General features: G+C 40.0%; 1 protein-coding gene across 4 annotated transcripts in view; it reads left to right on the plus strand.

Annotated features, from left to right (window-relative positions):
* The window catches only part of RB195_006909 (uncharacterized protein), a gene marked incomplete at both ends in the record, with an annotated part of 56,584 nt that overhangs the window by 17,708 nt on the left and 14,374 nt on the right, over positions 1-24,502 (plus strand). For 3 of the 4 annotated variants that reach the window (XM_064180253.1, XM_064180255.1, XM_064180254.1), the window contains 3 exons: positions 11,708-11,843; positions 22,909-23,030; positions 23,086-23,209. In XM_064180253.1, the coding sequence (XP_064037139.1) occupies positions 11,708-11,843; positions 22,909-23,030; positions 23,086-23,209 (382 nt within the window). The remainder of the gene's footprint in view (positions 1-11,707; positions 11,844-22,908; positions 23,031-23,085; positions 23,210-24,502) is intronic. The other variant, XM_064180252.1, reaches the window with a different exon arrangement.

Consider the following 24,502-nt stretch of genomic DNA (forward strand, 5'->3'; position numbering starts at 1 on the left):
ACAAATGTTTTGACCTTTTCAACTCATAAAACTAACTAGCAAGAAACCACGGGGCAATTGGCTTCCTTTTCTCAAACCATCAACCAACCAATACATCTTGAACGATACGTTCCAAACGAAATGGTATCGCGAGTCTAGTAACAAGAACATCTCGGTTCACCTCCTCCTTACTCATCCATTTCAAATTAACCTGTGATCAACTACTTGTTGCGCACGGCAAAAGGTGTTTGTAGTGAACCTGATGAAAGAAAGGAATCGTCAACTTTGGCTCGCAAAATTGCTGTTCCTAATGTTTATGAGATCCGAATGTCTGGAATAAGACGAAACCAAAGTGTACGAGCATGAAAGCATGATCCAACTTTAGATAAAATACCTCCTTGCTTTCCTTACCTTCTCTTTTCTTTCTTTTCCTTTCTCCGATTAAATGAGTGGAAGCCAACAGGAGGTGTCTGAAGAGAGCACACTTGGATAACTCCGTTTCGGTCGTTGAAGTACCACCGAGCGATTTGATGCGGCAGCTAGTTCGGATTCGCCTGGACGATACCATCTGTACAACACCAAACTGTATTATTTGTCCCACAGGTAGACTAGGAAACTGCCTGAGATCTGGCGTGATCTATCCCACTTCTTGCACGGGCTGTAGCGACGAATATGTTGATGAAAAGGCGCGATCGCTAAATATTTGCATCAAAGAGCTTGTGAATGGAAAGTATAGGCAAGAATGGACACTTTTAGGTGCCCACAGAGCACAAAAATACGATCGAGCCGATTTTGTAATCAGTATCCAAATCTTGGCGCCCGAACCTCGCTGATTTCGTTTGTTCAAAAAGCGCTGGAGGCGTTTGGATCCAAACCAAAATCCCTAAAATGAACCACAAGGGCGAATATCTCTAGATAGCGCGGGAGCTCGCACCATGTCTTGGACGGCTCTTCTGATTCGAATAAGACATTCGAACCATTCGCTCTTGTGATCGGTTAGTCGGCGGACTCTGACGTCGTCTCCGATCCAGGCGGTGAGCAGTCGTTACGTCAGTGGTTGAAAAAGTAGGCTTAGAGTTTGCCTGTTTAGTTGTGGAGGGATTTGGTCGTTTAGATTGCGAATTGAATTGACCATTTCAGGGTCTATAGAAGGCGATTTTGCCGAAACGCTGCCCCTCAAAATCATTTAACGACCTCGTGTACAGGTTAATAAAAATTAGTACAAACTGTAGCATAGCTTCACTGTCTACATACTGATCAATCACGTCAACTCTATCAACCTTCCAATGAGAACCACTTCAATGGCAGGAATTCCGCATGCAACACAAATAAAGGAACATTTTCGTCCAGACCTGTTATGTTCGTTGGAAAACACTCGCCACCCATATCCTCAATGCGAGCTTTCAATAAGCACTGGTTTCTGCTCCGTATTTGTTCCGCTTCGCTAGCAACACAACATGTCATCCAGCAAAACGTTGCATTCGTGTATTCTTATTTCCATTCTTTTCTTCGGAGTATTTTGTCAGTGATCAAGTGGAAGTATTACACCACAGATATTTGGATATTTCAATTTCCGGTGTTGCCTAGAACTACGGTAATTGAGTTGGGTCATTTTCTACTTCGTCCTGTTCTAAATAGCATTCATTAACATCTACGGTACCGTATCCCAAAGGATCTATCCAGTGCTGTTCACTTTATTCTTTATAATTTTCGAATTTTATTCTGTTTTTTTTTCAGTGGCAATTTATTCATTGTTTTTTTATTTCTTTAATTTGCTTTTTTTGCTACCTTATTATATTCATAATATTATAAATATATAAATAACATATACAATATAATATAAATACTATATTGCGTGTTAATTATTATCTTGTTGTATTTTACTTATTATTTATCACTATATTTATTATCTTATTATGATATCACTTTATACACTTTTCAGTCTTTTTTTACTTTTTTTATCCATCGAAATATGAAAACGACAACAAGAAAAGCGTATTGACAACTCATGCTGTTTTTTTTTCTGTATGATCCAAAGTTCCAAATATCAAATCTCCCATGACTCCTGGAACCTAGCGCTAGGAACATTTAAATCTCCTGCAATTCCGGTATACGTGAAAATATCATCTGTATGCTAGAAAAATTCTAAAATACTAGGAAAAAATTGCCAGAAGAAATAGGAAAAATTCTAGTTTTTGTTCCCAAATTTGTATGTTGAGCAGCTTAAAAACACTTTTGAATGATAAATGAATGACTATTAGGTTGATGCACGAGTCCACTGAATTTCTTATGAAAAAAAATTATGAAAAAAAAAACAGTTGCCAAAAAGTTCCGCAGTGTTCTTATATTGTCTGCATGTATTAGGTTAAGTCATAAATAAATTTTTGAATTAATTTGAATTTTGAATTTTTAATAATACTAAATAATTTTTGTTCTTCATATATTTATATGTCTGCAACCTATTTATATGTTTTCCAATTACTAGGTTCCTGGTACACGAAAATGAGCGTGTTCACGCTCAATCCCCCTACTAATCTAGGAAAAGCATGTGGATCAACCTTGTATGACCCTATCTCTCCCAACGATGCAACTTATTACGGGTGGTAAAATGAGAGCAATCCGCAACGTATCTAATATTGTATGGATGGAGAAATAAAAGATGAAAAAGATTTTATTCTGATGTATTGAGTTTCTCTACTAACTCTCTCGTTATCTGATGTGGATTTTATTCCAATATTGACTTCAAAATATCGTCATCGAAGTCTGAATGGCGAGCGCGCCTCCTGGTTACTCTTTCAAGATCACATCTACAGAACGAAAATTGACAAACAAACTTCTAACCGTCTAATCGGTTATCACTCCTTCTCCATACATAACTTTTGAACTGTGGTTGCAGCATTATTTTCTTGTTTCAATTCCCAAACCATCATATGGGGTAAGAGTATTTTTTGATTCTCCATTTTCACGGTGAATAAAAAAAAATTGAAGTAGCAATGGGCAAAACAACAAAATGTGCACAACGCTGGACTGCTGTGTGAAGACTAACCGAAGTTCTGCCTACTTAGCTAAAGCAAAGATTTCTTGTTTGGGGAACCCATTGTATGTGTAAACAAAAACAATAGGTTCCATTTATCTGGGCGGAAGTTACTTATCACTCAACCAAATATATTTCTATCGTATGATGTGTACGTTGGTAACTTCAGCGTTAACGATTCCTGAAAGTCTTGAGGTGACTAGTATCTTTTAATTTTATTTTATTCTTGCCCGGAATCCATAAGGGTCGCTGCTGAATAAGCTTTTTTTTGTGGTAGCTGAGGAAGAAAAACGAGAGAGACGACAGAGGATCTGCTCTGATACTCTGTGGAGACTTTATGGTTTCAGTGTAAGAGCAAAACGGGAGAATCTCCACCACGTAGGCAAAAACTTTTTAGGTATTATTATTTTTAGCTGCCTATTAGCTCATCGCTAGATGCATCGTCTGATACCTCTCAGCCAACTACGCTCCACTACCTCACGTATTGTTTACTCTTGACGTTTTTGAAATAAAAGCGTGTTTAGACGTAGATATTTTTTTGCTCTTGTTATTACATTGAGCGGTTATGGCGCAGTCGGTTAGAGGTCCGCTATAGTCACACGGTCGAGGGTTCGAAACCGCCCTAGTGCAAACCAAAGCTTTCATCCCTCCGAGGTTGAGAAACTGGTACCAGACTTGTCTGGGAGGATAAAAACACTGACTTGATCGGCTGGCCCACGCAAGTCATTGTATGGGCCAACACGTGTTCTAAAACCTCACGATTACGAATTCCAGTAAAACGCGTTGGCGCATCCCAAGTGGATTGATACGCCAGTGACTTTATCTTTTATCCCTTTATTATTACATTAATTTAATTAATTTGATTGCCGTCAAAAAGAAGTTACAGCCTATGTGTCAGTGCTGCTTACAGTGATGAATTCATTTTCCCTTGCTTCACTTTCCACTTTTCGTTTCTTTTTGATTCTTTCAAACAGTGGCTCTTAAAGCCAACATACCAGGAATCTGAAGTGGTGAGGAATTCTACGGGAAACGCTGGAGATATGGTTGTAGATCAAGGGATCCGGCATGGTTTCGCTCACCTCTCCTTAATCGTTCTAAAAAACGGCGTGGGAACCACTTTGTTTCCTACGAGGTACGTTAGCACGCGTCACCTTGTACACGATCTGGTCTCCTTAGCAGTCTATTCTTTGGTTTCTAGCTTTCTCCTATGAATAGGCTGGTGACGAGACCTCATCAATATTCGCCCGCTTGCTCGTTGACGCGACACGTGCACAAAGACGGTGCAATCCAACCGATTTCGTAGGAAAAAACGCCACCTTCCACGCTCTTTTTTACGACGATTAGACAGGGAAGAGCGGAGAAACGCTCGCTCTACACCCACCATTTCCCTGTGGTTTCCGCAGCATGTCGATTTCCTGACTAGCTGTCTTTAATAATCGAAAGAAATACGTCAGAACCTTTGCGTCGGTGTTGTTAAGAATTATAGATTCATGTTTCCTTGCCTCACTTTCTACTCTTCACTTTTTTCTTCTTTTTTTTTTGAAAATTAGCCTTTTCCACAAAAACGTAATGATTACAAGTCTAATTTATAGCTTCATTAGCGTATTTCAAAATTATGTCGTTAGCGAACGAGTTTGTGTGGGAGGTGAAAGAGAGACAGACCGTCACCTTCCATGCGTCTCAGGCATCAGTTGATTCGTTAGTGAATGAGGAATGTCTGTCGGAAGCGTACTAGTCAATGCCTCATTTGCATCTCCGATAACTCCTAACCGCTTCGGTTTGAAATTATAAACTACTCTGTTCCTCATTAATATAAACGATGAAAATCACAAACATTCCTCCACTTCTCCTGTATAATTCTCCACATCCAGAAACTTCTTGCCGATAACTCCTCTAGAAGCTCCTTGTTGAACTTTTTCAACGTTTTCGCAACGCTTTAGTGCTTCTACACGCTTTCTTCGACTGAAGAACTATGACTATTTACCCTTTGGATTTACCATTCTTCACAACATCGATGTAGATTTGAAAACAGAAGAAAAAACTTTCTATGTCGAGCATACAACGAAAAACCTGTCAAAAAATACTAAAAAGTAGTTTTAAAGGATCAAAATTGATAGACTTGAAGTGTCCGAGTTGCTATTTATATTTCTTCTATTATGGCTAAAGCTCTCAGGATTAAGCGAAATTGAATTTTGAAGTTTTTTTTTTTCGAATCAGCTTGGTTTTGGAAAAGGAACACATGGGTATGTGCTACTAACAAATTTTTGGAATGACTCCACTACTCTACTTTAATTTCTAAGGATTGTTTCTAGATTCTAATTTTTTCAGTTCTATTTTTTTTCTCCAATAAGCGTATAACTTGGTCAGTAAGAGGTTCTGCACGATCGATCGGATATTCGAAACCGCCCCAGTGCCAACCAAGCCTTTTATTCCTTTCTGGAGTCGATAAAGTAGTACCAGATTTATCTGGGAGAATAAAAACACAGACTTGGCACATCAGTTGGTCTCCGCAAGTAACTGTTTAGATTATTTACGTTCGTAAACCTCAAGCGACTCTAAATTAAACTGAAAGTCAAAGTGAACGCATTCGTGCATCCCAAGCGGATTGATTAACGCCAGAAAATTCATCTCTTTTGTCTCTTCAATTTCTTTTTCTCTGAAAATCCAAAAAATTCTTTAAAAATCCCAAAAATTCTTATGAATGTCATGAATCCTTTTGTTTACATTACTATAAATGTTTTAACCACATGCGCGCATATATAAGTTGGTGAACGTGAACCAGAAAAATCCCTAGCATTCTAAAAAAAGGATAAAAAGGATAAAGTCACTGGCATATCAATCCAGTTGGGATGCGCCAACGCGTTTTACTGGAATTCGTAATCGTTCAAGTTTTGGAACCCGTGTTCGCCCATTCAATGACTTGCGGGTCCAGCCGATGGTCAAGTCAGTGTTTTTATCCTCCCAGACAAGTCTGGTACCAGTTTCTCAACCTCGGAGGGATGAAAGGCTTGGTTTGCACCAAGGCGGTTTCGAACCTTCGACCGTGTGGCTACAACGGACCTCTTTTAACCGACTGCGCCACACCCGCCTCTCCTAGCATTCTATGAACCACAACTCCACAGAAAGTCACATTCTGCTTAACTTATTGATTTTTTTGCGCCATTTCAAAACTCATTTTATTTTTTTTATTTCACATCAAATAGTATGTTGTTTTATTATTCAATGATTTCACATTTGAAATGTCAGGTAATTTTCCGCATGATATAGACGGAAGATGAGATTAGACGGCTTTTTTTCCATGGATATTTACGTTATATTTAGAAGTTCTAGAACGTCACTATTCCAAAAGTACATGCATTCGCGTTTAATTAGACCCATCACTCTTTCTACCATGTAAAAGCCTATTCATTCGGGTAAAGCTCTAACTTATCCTCAAGTTGTCGTGAGTAGGATGAGATGGGAATTCGCCGGTCTAGCAAAAAAAAAGAAATAAACAATTAAAATTATCTTAGTCCTTTTATACCGTACTATATTACTTGCTATTATTTTTCCAAAATCTCTTCATTGATATAAGCCCTTCTCATTATGTTGCTCGATTCCCTTCTCCGTAAACGCTTTCTGCTAACCTTCAAAGCAGATGCACATCGAGAACTACGGAGACCTCTTACGTCTGGAGTTTCCGGATTTCTTCCAGAAAAGCGAATTTTTTGGGGGTCCGAATGTGGCATAAGAGGTGCATGCAGCATGACTTCAAACATTAGAAACAAAATTTCCGGGCTCCACATCTAGCGGGACCTTGAAATTTTTATTTCGTTCCGTATTCGATTTATTATTGACACTGTAGTGGAAGCTTTGGTTGGTATGGAAAAAGGCAAAGAAGATTCTTAATTCTCAAATAATAAACTGATTTCCGATGTTGCTCAGCATTATTTTCCTATCTTCAAAAAATTCTCCATGTAGTGGTCTTCCTCAAATTTATTTATTTAGTTATTTATCTAAGTCTATTAATTCCTATCAACTATTATCTATCCTATCTATTAACTCAAATGGTGCACCAGAAAGAAAAGAAAAGGGGAAAAAAAAACTAGAAAGAATCTCTCTTAAAATAATACTCGTATAATATTTTTACTTGGATACTTATCCAGCGTGTTCTCAACTACCGATGCTCAGGTATTTTGCGTAAACAAAGTCGTTTAAGCTACATATTTGCGAAGTATGAGGGGGGAAAATTACATCGCATAGCGACCACAGGGCGTTCATTCCCCCTCCGCCCCCTCCTCCTCCCCTTCGCTCCCGTAACACAGTGCAGTTCCAACACGAGTATTGCTGTTGATACGAGTTAATCCGGCATTTATTATATCGAGCCTACATTCATACATACGGCTTTTATGTAATCCGCAAGCACTTTTTGTTTCCAGGATAAAAGCGCTATTCAATCGCCGCCTCGAGCATCTAAAAGAAACGAGGCTGAAACACGATCGAATAGAACAATAATTTGAGCCTTTCACTAGAAACACCTTAGCGATCAGCAACGAACGCAGGTAGCATCCTAGCCGTTCCTAATGCGCTCGCCCTCTTCATCCAATCTATTCTTCTTTTTTTCCCCAAGATTTATAATTCCGAGATTCGAGGGGAAAAAAACGTGTACCGTATCCATAGACTGAGGTATGTCAAATAAATCCCATTCATATGTGAAATAAATCACATTTCTCCAGCTTAGCCATTAGCATACGCCCCTGCTACGTATATATGTCGCCTTAATTTCAAAAGCCTTTATGCAGGCAGCTCTTTCCTAACGCACGCATTTTATTTGCTTTCTTTCGCTTAAACGAAGTGCGTAGAGCCTTAAAAAATGAATAAAACAAAAAAGTTAAAAATACACGTACAAAACTTCAGAACTCCGGTAGAAGTGAGTATTATTTTGGGGGAACTGAGGATCAAATCCAGCTTTCTAAGTGCGGAATGAGAGTGTCATTTGTTCTTGTTCTTATTTATTTGCTCTATTAATGTATTTATTTAACTGCTCCACAAATTAGAACCCTATTTGTTATAACTTTTTATATGTACATATAAATTATATAATACTATATTATTTATATTATCATTGTAATTATGTAGAATTATTCATTGTACTTTTTAGAACAACTCTAAGAAGAAATATATATCCTTTGAAAAATAGAGTCACGCTGATTTAAAAAAAAGCGACTAAAGTGCCCTGAAATAGAATAAGAAACAAAAAAAAAACTTAGAATATTTCTCCTAAGGTAAATATTCTGCGAAATCATTTTCCTTGTGGTGGAGCAAATGAGCTATGTACGTGTTCCCGTGTCCGATTCTGCTCCACAAATCTACTGCGTGCTTTAGTGCTGTTGAACATATTTATCCATTGCTTGTCTGCTGTTCTTTTTCCGTGTTTCGGATGCGCGGATGACTTCAAGTGAACATTGCCAAATTTCTTTAACTTATTCGAACTTAATAACTAACTTTATTTACATATATTCACATATACGTAGTTTTGTTTTATTCAAATAGAACTATTATTGAAGGATAAAGGATGAAGTGTCTGGCGTTAATCCATCCGCTTGGGATGCGCCCCCACGTTCACTTCAATTCAGAATCGTTTGAGGTTCACGAACGTGTAACTGGCCTATACAATGACTTGCAGGGGCTAGCCGATGCGTCAAGTCAGTGTTGTCCATGTTCGACTGTCCTTGAACCTTGGGATGTTGAATTCGTAGTTTTTTTGTTGATTTGCTTCAGCTGTGGCCAACATTGGTAATTATCTTTACTAACAGTTAACGTTTCGGCGTTATCGCCTTCGTCAGAGCCTGGAAAATCAAAGCCATCAGTAATTTATCCTCTCAAGCGCCTCCTCACCTACAGAAAGCATTCAAACAGTAATTATACTCAATGAACAACACATCGGCTAGTGCTCACCTCATGTGTTGAGTATGGTAACGTATCAGACCACCACGTACCACACTTATGAATGACAAGGGTATCAAGTCACAATAGTACAAGGGTAACAAGTCAGTCTTTTCATTCTCCAGAAGAAGTCCGGTACCATTTCATCGATCCCGGGGGGTTATGAAAGGCCTGGTTGGCACTAGGGCGGTTTCGAAGCTCCGATCAATGGTTCAGACCGCAGCTAAACCCCCTACCGATCCTCCTACACCCACCTCCCACCTAAAAGAATTCTAAAGGACATTTCATACATGATAATAATACACAGGAGTCTTATAGTGCAGAGCTCGACCTTCTCGCTACGCAATGATTGGCAATCACGACCGTATCTTGCTGCCTACATCGTACAGGCGTAGTTTCAAATTTGAATACGCGATTAAAACATTCGAGTGCTACTTCGATCTTCAAAATAACGTTTGGATGAGGGAATGGAGTAAAATGTTTAGGTTTCTCTTTAAGAAACGGTAATGAGTGACGGGGAAAGGTGAGGAAAACAATAAATGTTGCGTTAGGCGCTGATCGAGTTTCTCCTTTGTATCGCATAAAATTGGATGGAATCAGACCTTTGAGCGTAATCAGCCGAGCCGAGCCTATTCAGCTCAGAACACGTTCTATTTGATTCTTGATAGGAGTTTTATTTTGATAGTTGGATAAAATTTCAGGCAAAGGTAACTGGCAATGACGTACCAGAACTCGTTAAGTTCCCGTCATAATGCTGTTCAGCTTGACCAAAGGAAGATATCACTATTCAATGTCCTCACCAATGTTTTCGTTTTTTTTTTGTTTTTTCCATGGTCTCCTCGCTGCGAATCCTCAGTGACTTGTCTTAATTTTTCCTCAACTAACTGCAATTCTCTACTTTTTTCTCGAAAAGTTTAAATTTATAACAGAATTGTGGATGCTGCAAATGGGTAGAGCTTCTGTTGGAAATACCTGCATATATTTCGATTTAAAATCTGTTTATATTTATGGATTTCGGAGCAGCGGGGAATAATTCATTGCTGTCTTAGAAGCACAATTCCTTTCAAAAAAAAAAACAAATCCACTTTGCCACAAAAAGAAAATTTTAAAAAATCCATCTGAAGTGTCTCAAATCTCATAGCATTTAAAAAAAAAACTTCAAAGTTGAGCATGAAGAACATCGAGTGGCCTCACAAGCCATCGATTAGCCTATAGACACGCTTCCATGAACCGAAAACGATTCTGAATTGAAATCGAACGCGTTGGCGCATCCCAAGCGGAATAATTAACGACAGACATTTTATTCACTTTTTCAAATGGCGAAAATGACACTCAAAACGCCTTTAGAAAACGCCTTGTTAGTGTCAGATTAGCTGTTGAACTCTAATTGGTATAATTAGGAAGGGCAGTGTCTCAGATGCGTCGTGGACGACAAGAAATCTGGAATTCTATTGTATCCTCTTCCTATTCTTCCATAATTTAGCCCACTGCATTTGTAAAAAAAAATATATATAAAAATTTGTTATTTGTAAAAAGTCCGTCATCGACTTTGGACAAAACAAGCGCCCTACACCTCCTGAAAACTCTGGCCTGATCCCTTGATCTTGATCTTGTCAAATTTTTCTTGGAACGTTTAAATGAAATGATAATAGAAAAAATTATTTTCTTGAGCTTTCGAGATGCTCGAAAACAAAAAATCCGAGAAAATCCAAAAACATGGTCCTGCCACAAATTAAATCACATTCGCTTACTTCTTTTCCACCTTCACTAATCAGGTGAAGTCGAGCGTATGTAGCCCCACTTATGAGCCGTTACTCAATTCTTTGCCTGAATGTTCATATTACTTCCTTCTTGAACAACATGTTTTTCTATTCATAAGTTCTGTTTACTGAAAACTTTTAATTTCTACTTTGTTTTGGCTTCTTTTACCCTTTTAAATAACATATTTTCATTTCTTTAAACAAAGTAACAAGGAAGAAATCTATTTCTCTCTATTATCTCAATCCACATTGTTTTCTTGATAATGTTCCATAAGGACTGGTTCTTCTTTTGGGCACGTGTTCGAGAATTCCACTAATTGGCAATGTTGCTTCTAAATTTGTTGAAGTTGGGAGGAAAGCGCTTTTTTAACTGGTTCAAAAATAGTTTCGCATAATAAGTAATATATAATAATCTTCACCTGCTATTTAAAGCTTTAACCTTTTTCCTCGTGCTTCCGGTTCAAGCACACTACCACTTTGAGACAAAACAGCACAATAGTATACTTTTATTTGTGATACAAAGGGAGTATGTGACCGTAAAAGTCTACAAAAAGATGAAGTGCTCAGAATTTTCGTGGATGTTGCCTCTAAGTCCCTGCTCCGTGATGGAAAAAACAAACTAACGTACTTCGTTGCAATGTCACTTTTGAAAACTTCTCTTAAAATATTCAATGATGAATTACACAGGCACTTGAAATGTTACGGCTGAGCGCATTTATAGCTTTTTTCGGATCTGCAGCGCTTGTCTGAGGTGCTATTTTGTGGCCGTCCAAGTCGACAACATCGTCTGTTTCCGTGTTAATGTTTTCCAGTGAATGCATCTGAACGCGGCGTCTGTGTGCATTGCGAAAAGTCGTTACTCGATGATTTCGCGCAAAATTTTTCACCTGCTCGTCCAGGTGTGAAATGAGCTTTTTAGCTGCGCCGGCGGTGCACAACGACGTCGACTTCCGCGGTCGGCACTCGACCGTGTCCCGTTAAGCTCGAATTGATGTGCGCTGAATTTCAGGCAGTTACCTCGACTCACTCTACGTCATCCTTCAGTGGACGGTTCCGCTATGCCGTTATCCGTGGATGGAGATGACGTTCCAAACGATTTTCTCACTATTCGCACAACACAACGTCGATGGACCGAATCAGAATCGGTGAGTTCCACACGGTTTATGGGTGATTTCAAAACGTTACACTATTGTAGAAAAAATAGAACTTCCACAGAATCCCTCCTATCCTTTGCAGAATGTCGAGATTATTGAGTCTTAAACGGAAATCTAGGAGAGTTTCTGCAAAAATCTTCCTTAAATTCTATTTTAACACTCATGAAATAGCTTCTCCGTCTACTTTTCAACCTGTACTCTTCAAAAAACTGAAACCTAATCCACTCATTCTCGAAATATCACATATTTGATTGTATTTGTGGGACATATCGCACATTATTGCTATTATGAAAGAAAATAACAGAAAGAAGCATTTCTGTGTTTTTTTTTTTCGGAAACATTGCTGCTTTCCAAGACAAATTGAAGTATTTGGAGATCTGCTTTGTCCTAATTCCATCCTCACGAAATTGCACTATGCAAAAAATCTACGTTTCTCTCTTCTTTTTTTGAGCGAAATCTTTCGAAATCGAGTGATTTTCAGACTCAAGCCTGATTATTCCCAGCTTTCTTATATTCTATCATCTACCATCCGTACTCGTAAGAGCTTTACTGGATCCGGATTTCTGCTAACGTTCCGTCCTCTTCAGCTTTTTATTAAATCTCTGTCGACCACAAAAATACTGACATGAAAATTCGAGAACAAAGGATTGACGCTCTGCGCAAAATCTTCAGGACTCTTTTCAGGACCTGCCCATGTAATCTTCCAGGACCTGATATTTTTACTCTTTCCTCTTGCTTTGCCAGAAGACTTACAATTAATCAAATTTCTAGAAGTGGTTCTGTAAGCAGTTGCGTGGACACTTCCAAAGAGGCAACTCGTTGCTTCGATAAACACTTCTTTAACGTCTACCATCCAGAGTTAGTACTCCGCCTTATTCCACGATCGTAGCTCAACGTACCGAAACCTCATCCAATTTATCGCTTCCGAATTCGCTAGCGAACAGACCCAAAAGTATTTCCCGTAATGTATTAGTCTGATTCTTTTATAATTACGGTTTTTAGTGCTTACTTTCAGGAATAGATAAACAACTGCCACGGGTCCACAGGTCTATTCACTTGTATTGGCCTATCGGTTAGGAGAGTTCCATATTATTCCTTAAGCCGGAGGCAATTTTTTACCAGATCTAGAAAATTCCCTTGAGAATTTAGGGGTGGGGATTTGCTTCAAAAAAAACAAGTGACATTTTTACTGAAAATTCGTTATCTATGAATGTGTTCAATCGCGCAGCACGCTACCGTCACCTTCACATTTTTTCTCCGTTACACTGACGCAATCTCTTCCCAAATCGCTCCGTCCTCCTCCAATCGTGGATCGAGCTCATTCGGCTGAACACGTCTGATGGTGACAATAAATCTTCACCGAGTACACCATGAGATTGGCGGATGATGGATGTTTTCTAATTGAAATCATTTTCCATCAATTTTTACTTTGTTGACTGAGCAGAATGTTCTATTCTATTGGTACAATGGGAAGCTCCTGCTGCAGCAGAGAGTAAGTGGATCGGAGGACTGTTACTCGAATCCGGACAGTTTGACCAACTTATAATTACGAAGGGGCGTCAGTTTCATTGGGCACGGAGCAATTGTGCTGTGCAGTTGCCTTAACTCTTGAGAAAACTGGGGCATACTTGTTCCATATGTCCCCCCTCCCCCTCCTCCCCCGCACAGGATATAGTGAAGAACAGGTGGGTGTGGGGCACAGAAGCAGCACACGCTGTGGTGGATACAACTGACTCATTGAACACATTCGGTGCCGGCTATGTACGCGTACAGTGGCGTTCAAAACGGCTGCCTTTTTCCTTACCTGTGCTGCAAATGCGTATAGTAGTGTCGAAACGACCCGAAGCACGGTGTAGTTACGTAAGAGGCTGCGCTCGACGCAGTGCGGCGGAGCGAAGCAGTTGGAACTAGGGGTGATCCTTACCTTGACATCGCTCAATGGTTCACCTCGATTCCAACCGCTCTCCCTACAGCGCCGCTTCGAGCGCTGCGGCGTACGCAACCGTACCGTGCTTCATGTCGCTTTGACCCTACTATAAATGACTGTTCTCGAAGCGACGCGGCAAGTTCCTCAATCAGCTCCGCAGCTTGATTGGGATCAGCGAGGATCCCATGGTGATCGCAATCGTGTCACACCACGATTCTCCCCGCAGTCGAGGTCGCATCCAACAGATTTTTCTCTGCAGGAAAAAATTAGGGAGAAGAGATACGGATGAATTAATCAATCGCCAATGGAGGTGCAGAACTATGAATTAAACAAGAAGTAGATTAATTGCACTTGAAATGGAGAGTAACATGAAATATTCGCAAGAATGGCTCAACCAGGATTGTCGAGTAAAATGTCACCGACAGGATTAGTTTAAAGGCATCACTCCATAAATCTGAGGTGGTACGGATTTCATGTGGAGTATTCATATACGGGATAGTAAATTATGGAGAGCGGGTTGATTCCGACCATTTCTTCCTAATTGCCGTAAAAACGGCCCGGAAGATACGGCTTCGGGCGTTCTGGCGCGCTATTTTCTACAATGACTTCGATTGGAGCGCGCCAGCTTTGTGCACGCGCCGCATATTCCTGGCCGTTTTTTAGGGCTGTTGGAAAGAGATGAACAAAATCACCTTCCTCCCCATGATCTACGACCCCGTATAGGCGTAACCCACCTGAAACCCGCAACACCCAGATTCGTGGGGTGATGCCTTTAAATAAAAGAGAGTGAAGTGATACAGATCAATGATGAAACTGAACACCAAGTCATTTCAGTTCATCAGCTAAACGCTTCTTTTTCCTGGTCTCCATTCCTACAGCTGCAAAGAGTTCCTTCATCGAGCAAAGTGAGACCACATAGTCGTGCTTTGCTTCTTTAAAGATGCATGATGCACTCTATCCATTGTCGAAAAGAACCCAGCATCGAGAATTTTCGTAAACGCTATCCTTACCTACTTTATGTTCGGCCATTGTGGTCAGATTCCTCCTTATACCTATTGGTAGGAAGATGGGACGTCGTTATTGTTGTGAGCAGCTGAATCCTCCCTAAAAACGCACGCTTTCAACGGGTTCTTTCACTTCAGGATAACGAGCCATCTGCAGCTGAAGAACGAACCCCGTTGACCATTAATGTGCTTCATTTTGGCGCTATAGCACCCGCTTGTGAGAGGGCTGCGAAATTATTCCTTTTTCGTTTTTCATCGCACTCTTTCTACAAGTGTGTTTTCTGTAATGAAATGGAAAACCTACGAAAAAAAAAACAAAGAAAGATCTCAAAATTGATTAGAGTTATAAAGTGTAAGTGGGTTTTGCTCATTTTCAAAGAATCCAGGGAGTTCCCTGCTTAAGTTGATTTTACTCAAAGTTTCAGTCGTTAATCGCCCCTCCAACACCTTCTTCGTACTTGAGATCTCTACAGGTTTGCAGGCGAAGCTTCATTAGCTATTTGTTTCTGTTTTTTTTTTTCAAAATTTAATTCTACCGGAAAGTTTTGAAAACCAACTCTCATTCCAGAATTTTTGTTCCAGAATTTTACAGAATTTCAGTCTCCGTCAGTAACTAACGACGACTAGGTGCTGGTCACTGAGTACTTCTGGCTTCTTTTTCCCTCACTTAGCCCTCCTCGTCTTCAGACGATCCATTCGGTCAGCTTCTGCGAAACGTTCGCATCCTTCATGAACATGAATACATGTATATGTCGAAAATACCCGTCATCAGTGGATTTGTATAGCGTAATTAATTCCATGCTCCTAATGTCGCGCCTCATCGCATACCGAGAACCCGAACCTGGATGGCTTTCGCAAATGTCCACACGAACCATCGACGACGACGGTCTGGCGCTCTGCGTCTCTCAACTCCACACACTCCCAGCGCCATTTATCCACCAACGAAACCAAAACAAGAATGCAGCTGTTGTGTGAGGAAATGACATCAGTTCGGCCAGATTATTTGTCTCAGGATGAGGGTGTCGTGGCTGTGGCAAGACCTAAGTGTTCTTCGATGATGGTATGGCTTCCGTGAGGATTCGATCGGACGAAGCCGTATGCCGTCGTTTCTCATAAACTCAGCTTCACTCACCGTAGTCAGGGGGGCTCTTCGACTGACTGCTGCTCTTCCGCCGCTCGTTTTTTGCCGTCAGTGAATGTTTTGCTGACGGTGAAGGGGGAAACCGCTGAAATTCTTGTTGCGCGGTTAATTACTCAACGAGGCGGATCGATCTCTCGAGGGAGTGAGCCAGCTCACTTACCGCTACAATAAGCAGTCAAATGACGTCATTTGGATTTATAACAAGCGCATTACGTCCGTCTTTCTTTTCGTCTGCATCGTTTTTCACCGGCCCATGGAAAGATTTTCTCGCGAATTTTTGCGGATTAAGTCGAGCAGCTAATTCTCCAAATATAGTGTAGATCTCTTTGAGAGGTATCTGTTTACATGAAACTTTGCGCACCTCGACGGGCGTAATTCGCTAACGTTCGGGTTCAGGAAGGGTTTCGTGCTTGGCACAGGAAGGTATGCACCTGCGCCGGTGTTCGCGCAGAAGCAGCTTCCAAGGATGGAAAGAATGGCTGCTTACAACCTGCTGAAGAGAAGTGCTCCGGTTCAACGTTTACGTTCTTCGCGTGAATCCATAGGTTTCTTAGGAACGTTCACGTACATCGCCATAGACATCAGCAGAGAATCGACGTTGTTTCTTGCGCAATACGCACTTCATTTCGCAATTCCTGGAAAAATTCCTCACTACCAGCAGGGATTCTACCATGCCACCTATGAATTCCTGTCTAGATTTAGAATTAGTGGAAAACTGCGCACACTAGGTATCGGTGCCAAACCTTTCATTACTGTTTCTCTGAATTCTATAGCTGAATCGGTCTGAGAAATGTAAAAGTAATTTTCCTACTCTGAATCATAATTTCCCATCGTTTATTGCTTCTTCATCTTCCTCCGCATGTTTGTTTTCTTGTGACCTTTGCTTTTTTTTCTTGATCCCACTGATCGTTTCTTCTGGTTTGTTTTTATGGGGAAATTTGCTATCGCTTCTCTTTCAATTCCCTTTTCTTCCAGTTGTGCTACTCTCCTGCAATTTTCCAACCTTCCAACCAACCGCACTCGCAGTATCCTTCAATTTCTAACTTCATTATGCCAACCCGATTTCTTGTTAGTAAATGTGCCATAAGCGCGTTATTAGTCTTGGTTATGGCCCCCTACCGTATATTTAGTTAGGCCAGTCTTTTTCCGCACTTTCGTATGCAATTACTTTGCTCACCCATAAATATTTGTGCTCTGATTTTCCTCATAATACGTTCCGTCCGAGAGAAATCATTTGAAAAAAAATGCTATGGATCGTTCATTGATTGATTCATTTTTTCTCATTTGTAAGTTTTATCCATTACCTACTCCGCAAACGTTTCCAGCGAAAAGTCAGATAAGGATTCTATCTCAACTTCTGTACTGTGCTTCTCTGTATAATGTTCCTGCCGGTGGGTGTAACGCAGCGGGTAGGAGACTCAGCTATGACCGCACGATTGATCATTGGTTCGAAATCGCCCTAGCGCCAACGAAGCCTTTCATCCAGGCGGGATCGATGAACTGGTGTCAGATTTGTCTGGAAGAATGAAAAAACATTGATTTGATCCATTGGCTAATCCCGAGAAATCATTGAAAGGGTGCACACGCGTTCGTAAACCTCAAAGGAGAGTCTGAATCAAAGTCGAAGGCTCATTCTCTCCGGGATTGATCAACACCGTATATTCTATCTTATCTATAATTTTACTGTGAAAAGCCGAAGATGTCGCCGGAACTTTGCTTGCTGGTAAGTCCAGGAACGCATAGTTTAAAGCGAAATATACTTAAATATACCTGAAATCGCTGTGAATCTCGTGTTTTCCCGACAAACCGACTGTTTCTTGTCTCCGTAGACACTTTTGGCTTCTACCCTCCTTTCCACAGCCTCTCCCGTATATCCCGTCCTACCTGAGGTGACACACTGGGTATGTTTATTGCGCGAATGCTTCGTTGCCACCATTATATTAAATGAATCGCGCGAATACTCGATTACTAGTGGCAGCAGCGGCGGCGGCGGCGCCGTCGGCGGCAGGTGAAGTGTTTCAGCTCAGCAACCTCATATTCATCCTATTCACCTCATTAATATGCTTATGTGGGAGCTTCTACGGCTACATGCACGATAATGCCCGTTAGGCAGTTCATCCAAGTGAGAGATCCTTGATGTATTTATTTCGTTGTGGCTTCGCGATTGTTCTGGCGCTACATTGCTCCCCCGTCACTTAAGAAACACTATGAAACTCACTATGATTACCCATGGATTACTGTAAGATCGTCGGTCTGTTGTTTACGCGTATTCTTGCACTCCTACTGCTACTCAGACTTCCTCCCCTTTAAAATTTTCAAAAATTCGAGTTGTAGTTCAGGTGTAAGCATCTGCTACAGTATTTGTTCATTTATTAGTTTAATTTACATCAGAAAAAAAAGAATAGAAAAAAAAAGAAAATTGAGAATAATCAAAAGATGCTGCAGTTGATGCGGCTATTGCGAGTTATTATTCTTTTTTCCTTTCAAAAATGATATTTTTTTAAATTATTTGAGATACTTTAGAAGAAATATTAGAAGGAAAAAGCGAGTGTAATTTTTGCAGCGCGCCACTACTTTTCATTTAAATCCAAACTTTTTCGCTTTGAACTATTTTATGGTCGACACTTCTGCCTACTTTCTTCGAGATTTCCAGCCATGAGATGTGGGTGGTTTTAATACGTGGGAAGTATTAAAACTAACGATAGGTAAATATTATGAAAAATACATTATATTATATCATTGTATTATTATATTGAAAAAAATGAATTGTAGCAATACTTCGCTTCAGAAATGATTGTGAAAACTTTTCTTCAAACTGAATGCTAAGGAAAGAATAAGGAATTAAGCAACCGACACTGTTTATGAAATCAAAAAAATCAAGCAATCAAAACAAATTACAAGAAAGAATCTTGTAAAAAAAAATATTTTTTGAACATGTAGAACTTGCCACGCCACAATAGAAAGAAGAAAACGGTCCTATCATGAAAATATATCATCAGTGTACAGTAATGAAGGCGAAACCTGCTCCTGAATGTTCGTCTATTTTGGCGGCGGAGATGAGGTTAATTCCTGGAACCTGTTTAGATCCGCGCGTTATTGATGTCACATAGGGCTTCTGGCTATTTTGCCCTTTTTACGAGCTTCTCTCTCTACGAAATCTTAGTATGCCACCGTCAGATTACTGTAAAGAGCATTAGCCAGGACCCATATCAAGCTGGGAGCGAACTTTCCGTTTTGCGTGGAGTGTTGGAGGGATACACCAGGACTGACAGGACTAACTGACCGGACTGTACAACACCAGTACCATCGACTTTTTTGTTTTTAGTCTATTCAAGCAACAAATATCAGCGGATATATGTTTAAGTTGCTATTTGGTGCTATTTTATGCTTTTGTTTTCCCGCCACTGATTTCTGAGGTTTTGCTTACTAGCAAATATAAATCTTACAGGGACCGAAAGGTGGAATTTTGAATTTTAAAAAAATCTCATATTTCCTACAAGTGTTTCTCTTCCACGTGATTACAGTAACCCCTTTGCTGCTGCTAAATGCGGGGTTATGGTCGCCCGGGCTCTAATGTTGCACTCCATTCTGTGTCCATGGTGGTGTTTTATGGCGGTGATGATGCTTTGATGATGAAACATCTCGGATCTCGGAAATGTCATCCGAATTTCTAGTTACTCTTCAATTCAGCTAACTTCACAGAGTAACTAACGTCTTAGTATCCCTAGATTCCATTAACCTCCATCCTATTTCTTAAATATTTCCTTCTAGGTTCCATCTATTACTCTTTCTCACAAACTTCTCACAATACCAGAATTTATTTCTTTGTTTTATTTATTTGCGCACAGTAGTGGTGCGCCAAAGAAAGAAAAAAGAACACATTTTGTCTGAGTTGGATTATTTTAAAAAAGTGGCACCCCATTTATTTTCAGTGGAATTCCTTAACTTCTTCACTTAGAAATGTTCTATACTTAGAAGTGTTCAGAGTTTTTACTAAAGTATTAGATCACCTTGGAACAATTCTTGAGGGAATATTATACCTCCTCTATCACTTATGTATGCGTCGGCACTGCTAGAGAGAGGAGAAGCCAAAATAGTCTCGCATTATAATATGTAGAATGATTCCGCTCCTAAACAACAGGACCTATAGATACTTATGATGTCCTCAAAGATGATGCTGACTCCTAATCCTCCATTAAAGCAAATCAACCTGTATATAATATAGATAATTGATAAGCAGAACGATTTATCTACGTGATATGGGTGTATATCCTAAGTTCTCCACCGAAAGCAGCACGATATAAGTAAGCCGTTCTTGGAAGGTGTACAGAAGCCAGATGAACTGAAAAATAATTCACCTGAAGCCAAACAGTCATAAATAATAGATAGAAAGTCTGAGATTTGCAGGTGTCTTTATATATGGTAGACGGATAAGTTCCGTCGCTTTTTTTCTCAAAGACGATTTAATATCAGACCAGAAAACTTTTTATGAAGCTAATATGTCATCGCAAAACCTTGACAAAGTGACTGAAAATTCGCTTCCGTTTTTTCACGAAAAAATTAACGAAAATTGGCGAAAAATTCGGAACTATCCATCGAAAAACCCAACATCTTTTGCATATTTTCTTATCACTGTAATTTTGGCGCCAGCACAACTCAGGCTGCAAGAAACCTATACGAAATCTAAGGAGAAAGGCTCGTTATAGCCAACATAGTCCAGAATTGGAACTTGGAATTAAATAACAGCAGTTTTGGACTTGAAGACTCCCTTACATCTTAAGTTTTTATAAAGAAGAAAAATGATCATAAGAATATAACTGATAGAAAAATACTAACTCAGCCCTCTCATCAATAAAGCAACTCATTCACGATGGGCCATCCAAATCTTTACGTTATTCCTTATTTTCCTGCTGCTACAAACTTCCTTACTCCTTGAAAAATCCTTAATGAGTTGATTGATAAGAATAATTTACGCGACAAAAAAGAAAGAACTTGTTTATCAACCTCATAATCATTACAGCTCATTGTCATCTATTTTGTATAAGTCAATTGTTGAAAACTATTTCTTTTCTCGATTCTTCAGCTTGTCCTTCGAATGTTTATATAATAACAATTAGAGTTTTGAGAGATTAGAATGGTAGTTTTCAAAAGCCAAAACATATGTAAGTTGTCCCGGAAGTTATTTGTCATTCCCCGCCAGACCTGCTCCTAAATTAAACAAATTAGTGCTAACAAAGCTCAGAAAACAGCGAAGACCATGGAATTTTATGAGTCATGTCCTCCAGAAAAGTTCCCCATGAAAGAGAAACTCTTGAATTCTCATAGATTTATCTTAACGTTTTAACTGCTTTGTTCTTTTAATTTAGTTCCCTTTTCATTAGAATCATTAGAATCTATGGGTCTGATTAAAAAAAGAGGCCACTCGGAAGTTAGAGATTCGCCTCCGAACTTGGCCAGCGATTGGTGGACCCTCACTTCTTGTGTTCTTGATGCCCCCTCCTATCAACCTTCCTATCATTCTTTTTGAATCAGCACGAGAATTCTTACTCTAACGAGTTTCACTTTCTCTCATTCGAAACATATAAGATCTTGTTTTATATTGATTTGTTTTTTCCCAAAGTTTTCTGAACATCTTTCAGAAGAATTTGGAATATTGGAGACTGTGGAAACTCCACACAACCTCTCATTCTCAACCTTCACCAGTATGTATCGTACTATAGTGTAACAGTGCGTCTAGTAGACAAATTTTTTCTATCGATTGCTAATTGCCCTTTGCTCTTCTGATGTTCCATTAAACTTAATTTCAACTGCCACTATTCGCTCAACACAAATTGTGGAATTATTATTTTGGGTCAATCCATAAGTGATGCGGGTTTTTTCCATGATTTTAATGTGGAGAATTTTATAAGTGATGACCATAAATTATCTGAATAACGACCCAGTTCATACATTTTGTTATTTGCATGTTCATATTCATTTTTTTGGGAATCTTTAAGGCAAGCTTCAAACAATTCTTTCGGTTATTAAAGTTATTTTTGACAGCTAAGGCAGAAGTGAAAGTAGACACATATTTCTGAGTTCACTAAGAAAGCAACAGAACGGAAAGTGAGTGGAATATTTATGAACATTGTAAATAACAAACAAATGCCTTCTCTTATCTCACTACTTTATTTTTTTATCGGTAACACGTCGGAAATGAGCGGGTGTAGCGCGTAACAGGTCCCGCTGGGTCCCTTCCGGATCGATAATTTGTTGCCAGAATTGTCTGGGAGGATAAAAACACTGACGGTTAGCCTTCGCCGGTCACTGTATAGGCTGGACTAAACCTCAAACGATTCTGAATTGAGGTGAACGCGGTGGCGCATCCCAAGCGGATTGATTAACGCCAGACACCTCTCTTCTTCATCGTTTTGAAATATTGCAAGGTGTTGGTGAACAATCTGTGCCCTCATGATGATACGTTCAAGAAAAATCAGTTTCTTGGCGCTGTTGCTGTCAACACTGGGACTTCACATTCCTTTTCGTGGAGCTTCCCAGATTTCCCTATTCGATGATATCTACTTTTCTGAAACTCCACTAAAAGGTCGACTCATATTAAACGGCTAGTGACTATATGCATATTATCAATGTGAAGGTTGAACTGGAAAGTTTTTAAATCATTACTGCTCCTACAATCCCAAACAATGAAAAGCACTTGTACGAAATAAAAAGTCGCTCAGCCACTGAATGATGAATAGGAAAGAAGTGAATTTGAAAGAACTGTATTACACAGGAGTATGACACGACTCCGAGTAATCTTTCCAGTTCATTGGTTACCACGGTCTTCTTCTTACATTACATCCCATAAAATTGCAATTCCGGCCAGGTTTACTAGCTCGTGCAGCTATTTTCTTTGAATATTTCTTTATTCCAAGGATCACTGGGTTCTCTTAGGACGGCTCATCTATTCCAGCCTCGAAGAAGTTCTTCACTACTTCTTTCTAGGGTCGACTCCGCGACTCACGCGAATCTTCCGGTTTCGACGATTCGCACGACCTCTTAGATGACGCACTTCCGCAAGCGATGACGGCACCTGTGTCGCCGTCAGTGCCATTAAGCGCTAGCAGGTATGCTATGAACTTTTTTTGCAGCAAACGGTACTGTTGCTCAATGGTCCTTTAGTAGTCATTCGGACGGCTGGAAGTATTCGTCGCAGAAGTTGCTGTGGAAATTGAAACCCCGTTACATCAACTTCAGCCATGCTTCAAGTACATCTTCATCTACAGATTCGGCATGGAAATCGCTGGTAGGGAAGTTTTTGTTGGTTATCCGTGGACTATGAAGAATGTAAACATAGACAGAATTCATAAACAGCAAAACATTCAACTACTTAAACAAAATTTCTCATTTTTAAAAGAGAACTTTGGAGGGAGAAGCCATGCATATTATCGATTGCGAGCAGTATCGTTCTCCAAGAAAAATTCTCAATTTCCATTGTAACCTCGAACTGACATATGGTGCTATCAATTTGAGCATTCACTTTTCAACCAAAAACAACCAGCTGTTCAAGGTTTCTGGAATAAATACACAGCTCCAACTAATTTTGTAATTTTTTCCTGCACTCTTTTCGTTCTTGTATGAACTTTTCACCGCTGTTTCTAATCGAGGAAATGAATATAGTCCGCGTCGTTCAACCACGTCTGCTGCAACGCAGGTCTCAAATTCTGGTCTTTTTCTGCCACACACGCACTCTCTTCGCTATACCCTATCCCCATATAATGTGAATCGGGTTTAACAATTCCGGCTGCAACTATAAAATACTCATATTTTTGAAATCCCTGAGTTCATTGAAACGCAGTGTACCAAGATACTGTCGTAGTGTGGAAGCCTGACGGAAAATATAGGGTTCGAGATGTGAATTACAATGAATATCGTGGGCCACTCAATTCCCCTAATCGCTGCAAAAAAAAACGGCGTCTATTCCTATGAGGTACGTTACAACGGGGCGCCCTGTGCACGCGTCGCGTCCGCAGGCGAGCAGTCGACAATCAATGAGGTATGGTCACCAACCCATCCTTGCACATTCTCCGCTTCCCTCAGTTGCCTATTCATTGGTTTTGCTTGAATAGGCTGGGGAGGGACTCTATCGATCTTCGACGACTCGCTCGTAGACGTGGCGCGTGCGCAAGAATGGGACGTTTTCATGTACCTCACAATGACAAGCACAGTTTCCAATGCCATATCCATGTTTTTTGGAGCGATTAGGGGAATTGATCGGGGCTGCGGCAGTAATGGTAATCTCACTCCTAGACCTCGATATTTTCCTAAGGGCTTCCTAGCTTTCATGATACGCTGCCTTTGAACTTCGGAATTCGGGGGGATAGGCGACATTTCCAAATGAAAGAAGCCAGATTTTTTGCGAGAAGTCACGCCCTAACCATCTATCTGCTTCTGGTTTTCTTTCTTATACGACCAATGCCACCAGAACAGATTTCCTCCCCATTGAAATCATTTCGCTTCGCGTCCCACTCAAGTGATAATTTGTTTAAAAAGATTGTGGATTGTTTATTGTAAGTTCTTCACACTAATACCAATCAGA

Source organism: Necator americanus, chromosome I (assembly GCF_031761385.1).
Source record: "Necator americanus strain Aroian chromosome I, whole genome shotgun sequence".
Classification (NCBI taxonomy): domain Eukaryota; kingdom Metazoa; phylum Nematoda; class Chromadorea; order Rhabditida; family Ancylostomatidae; genus Necator; species Necator americanus.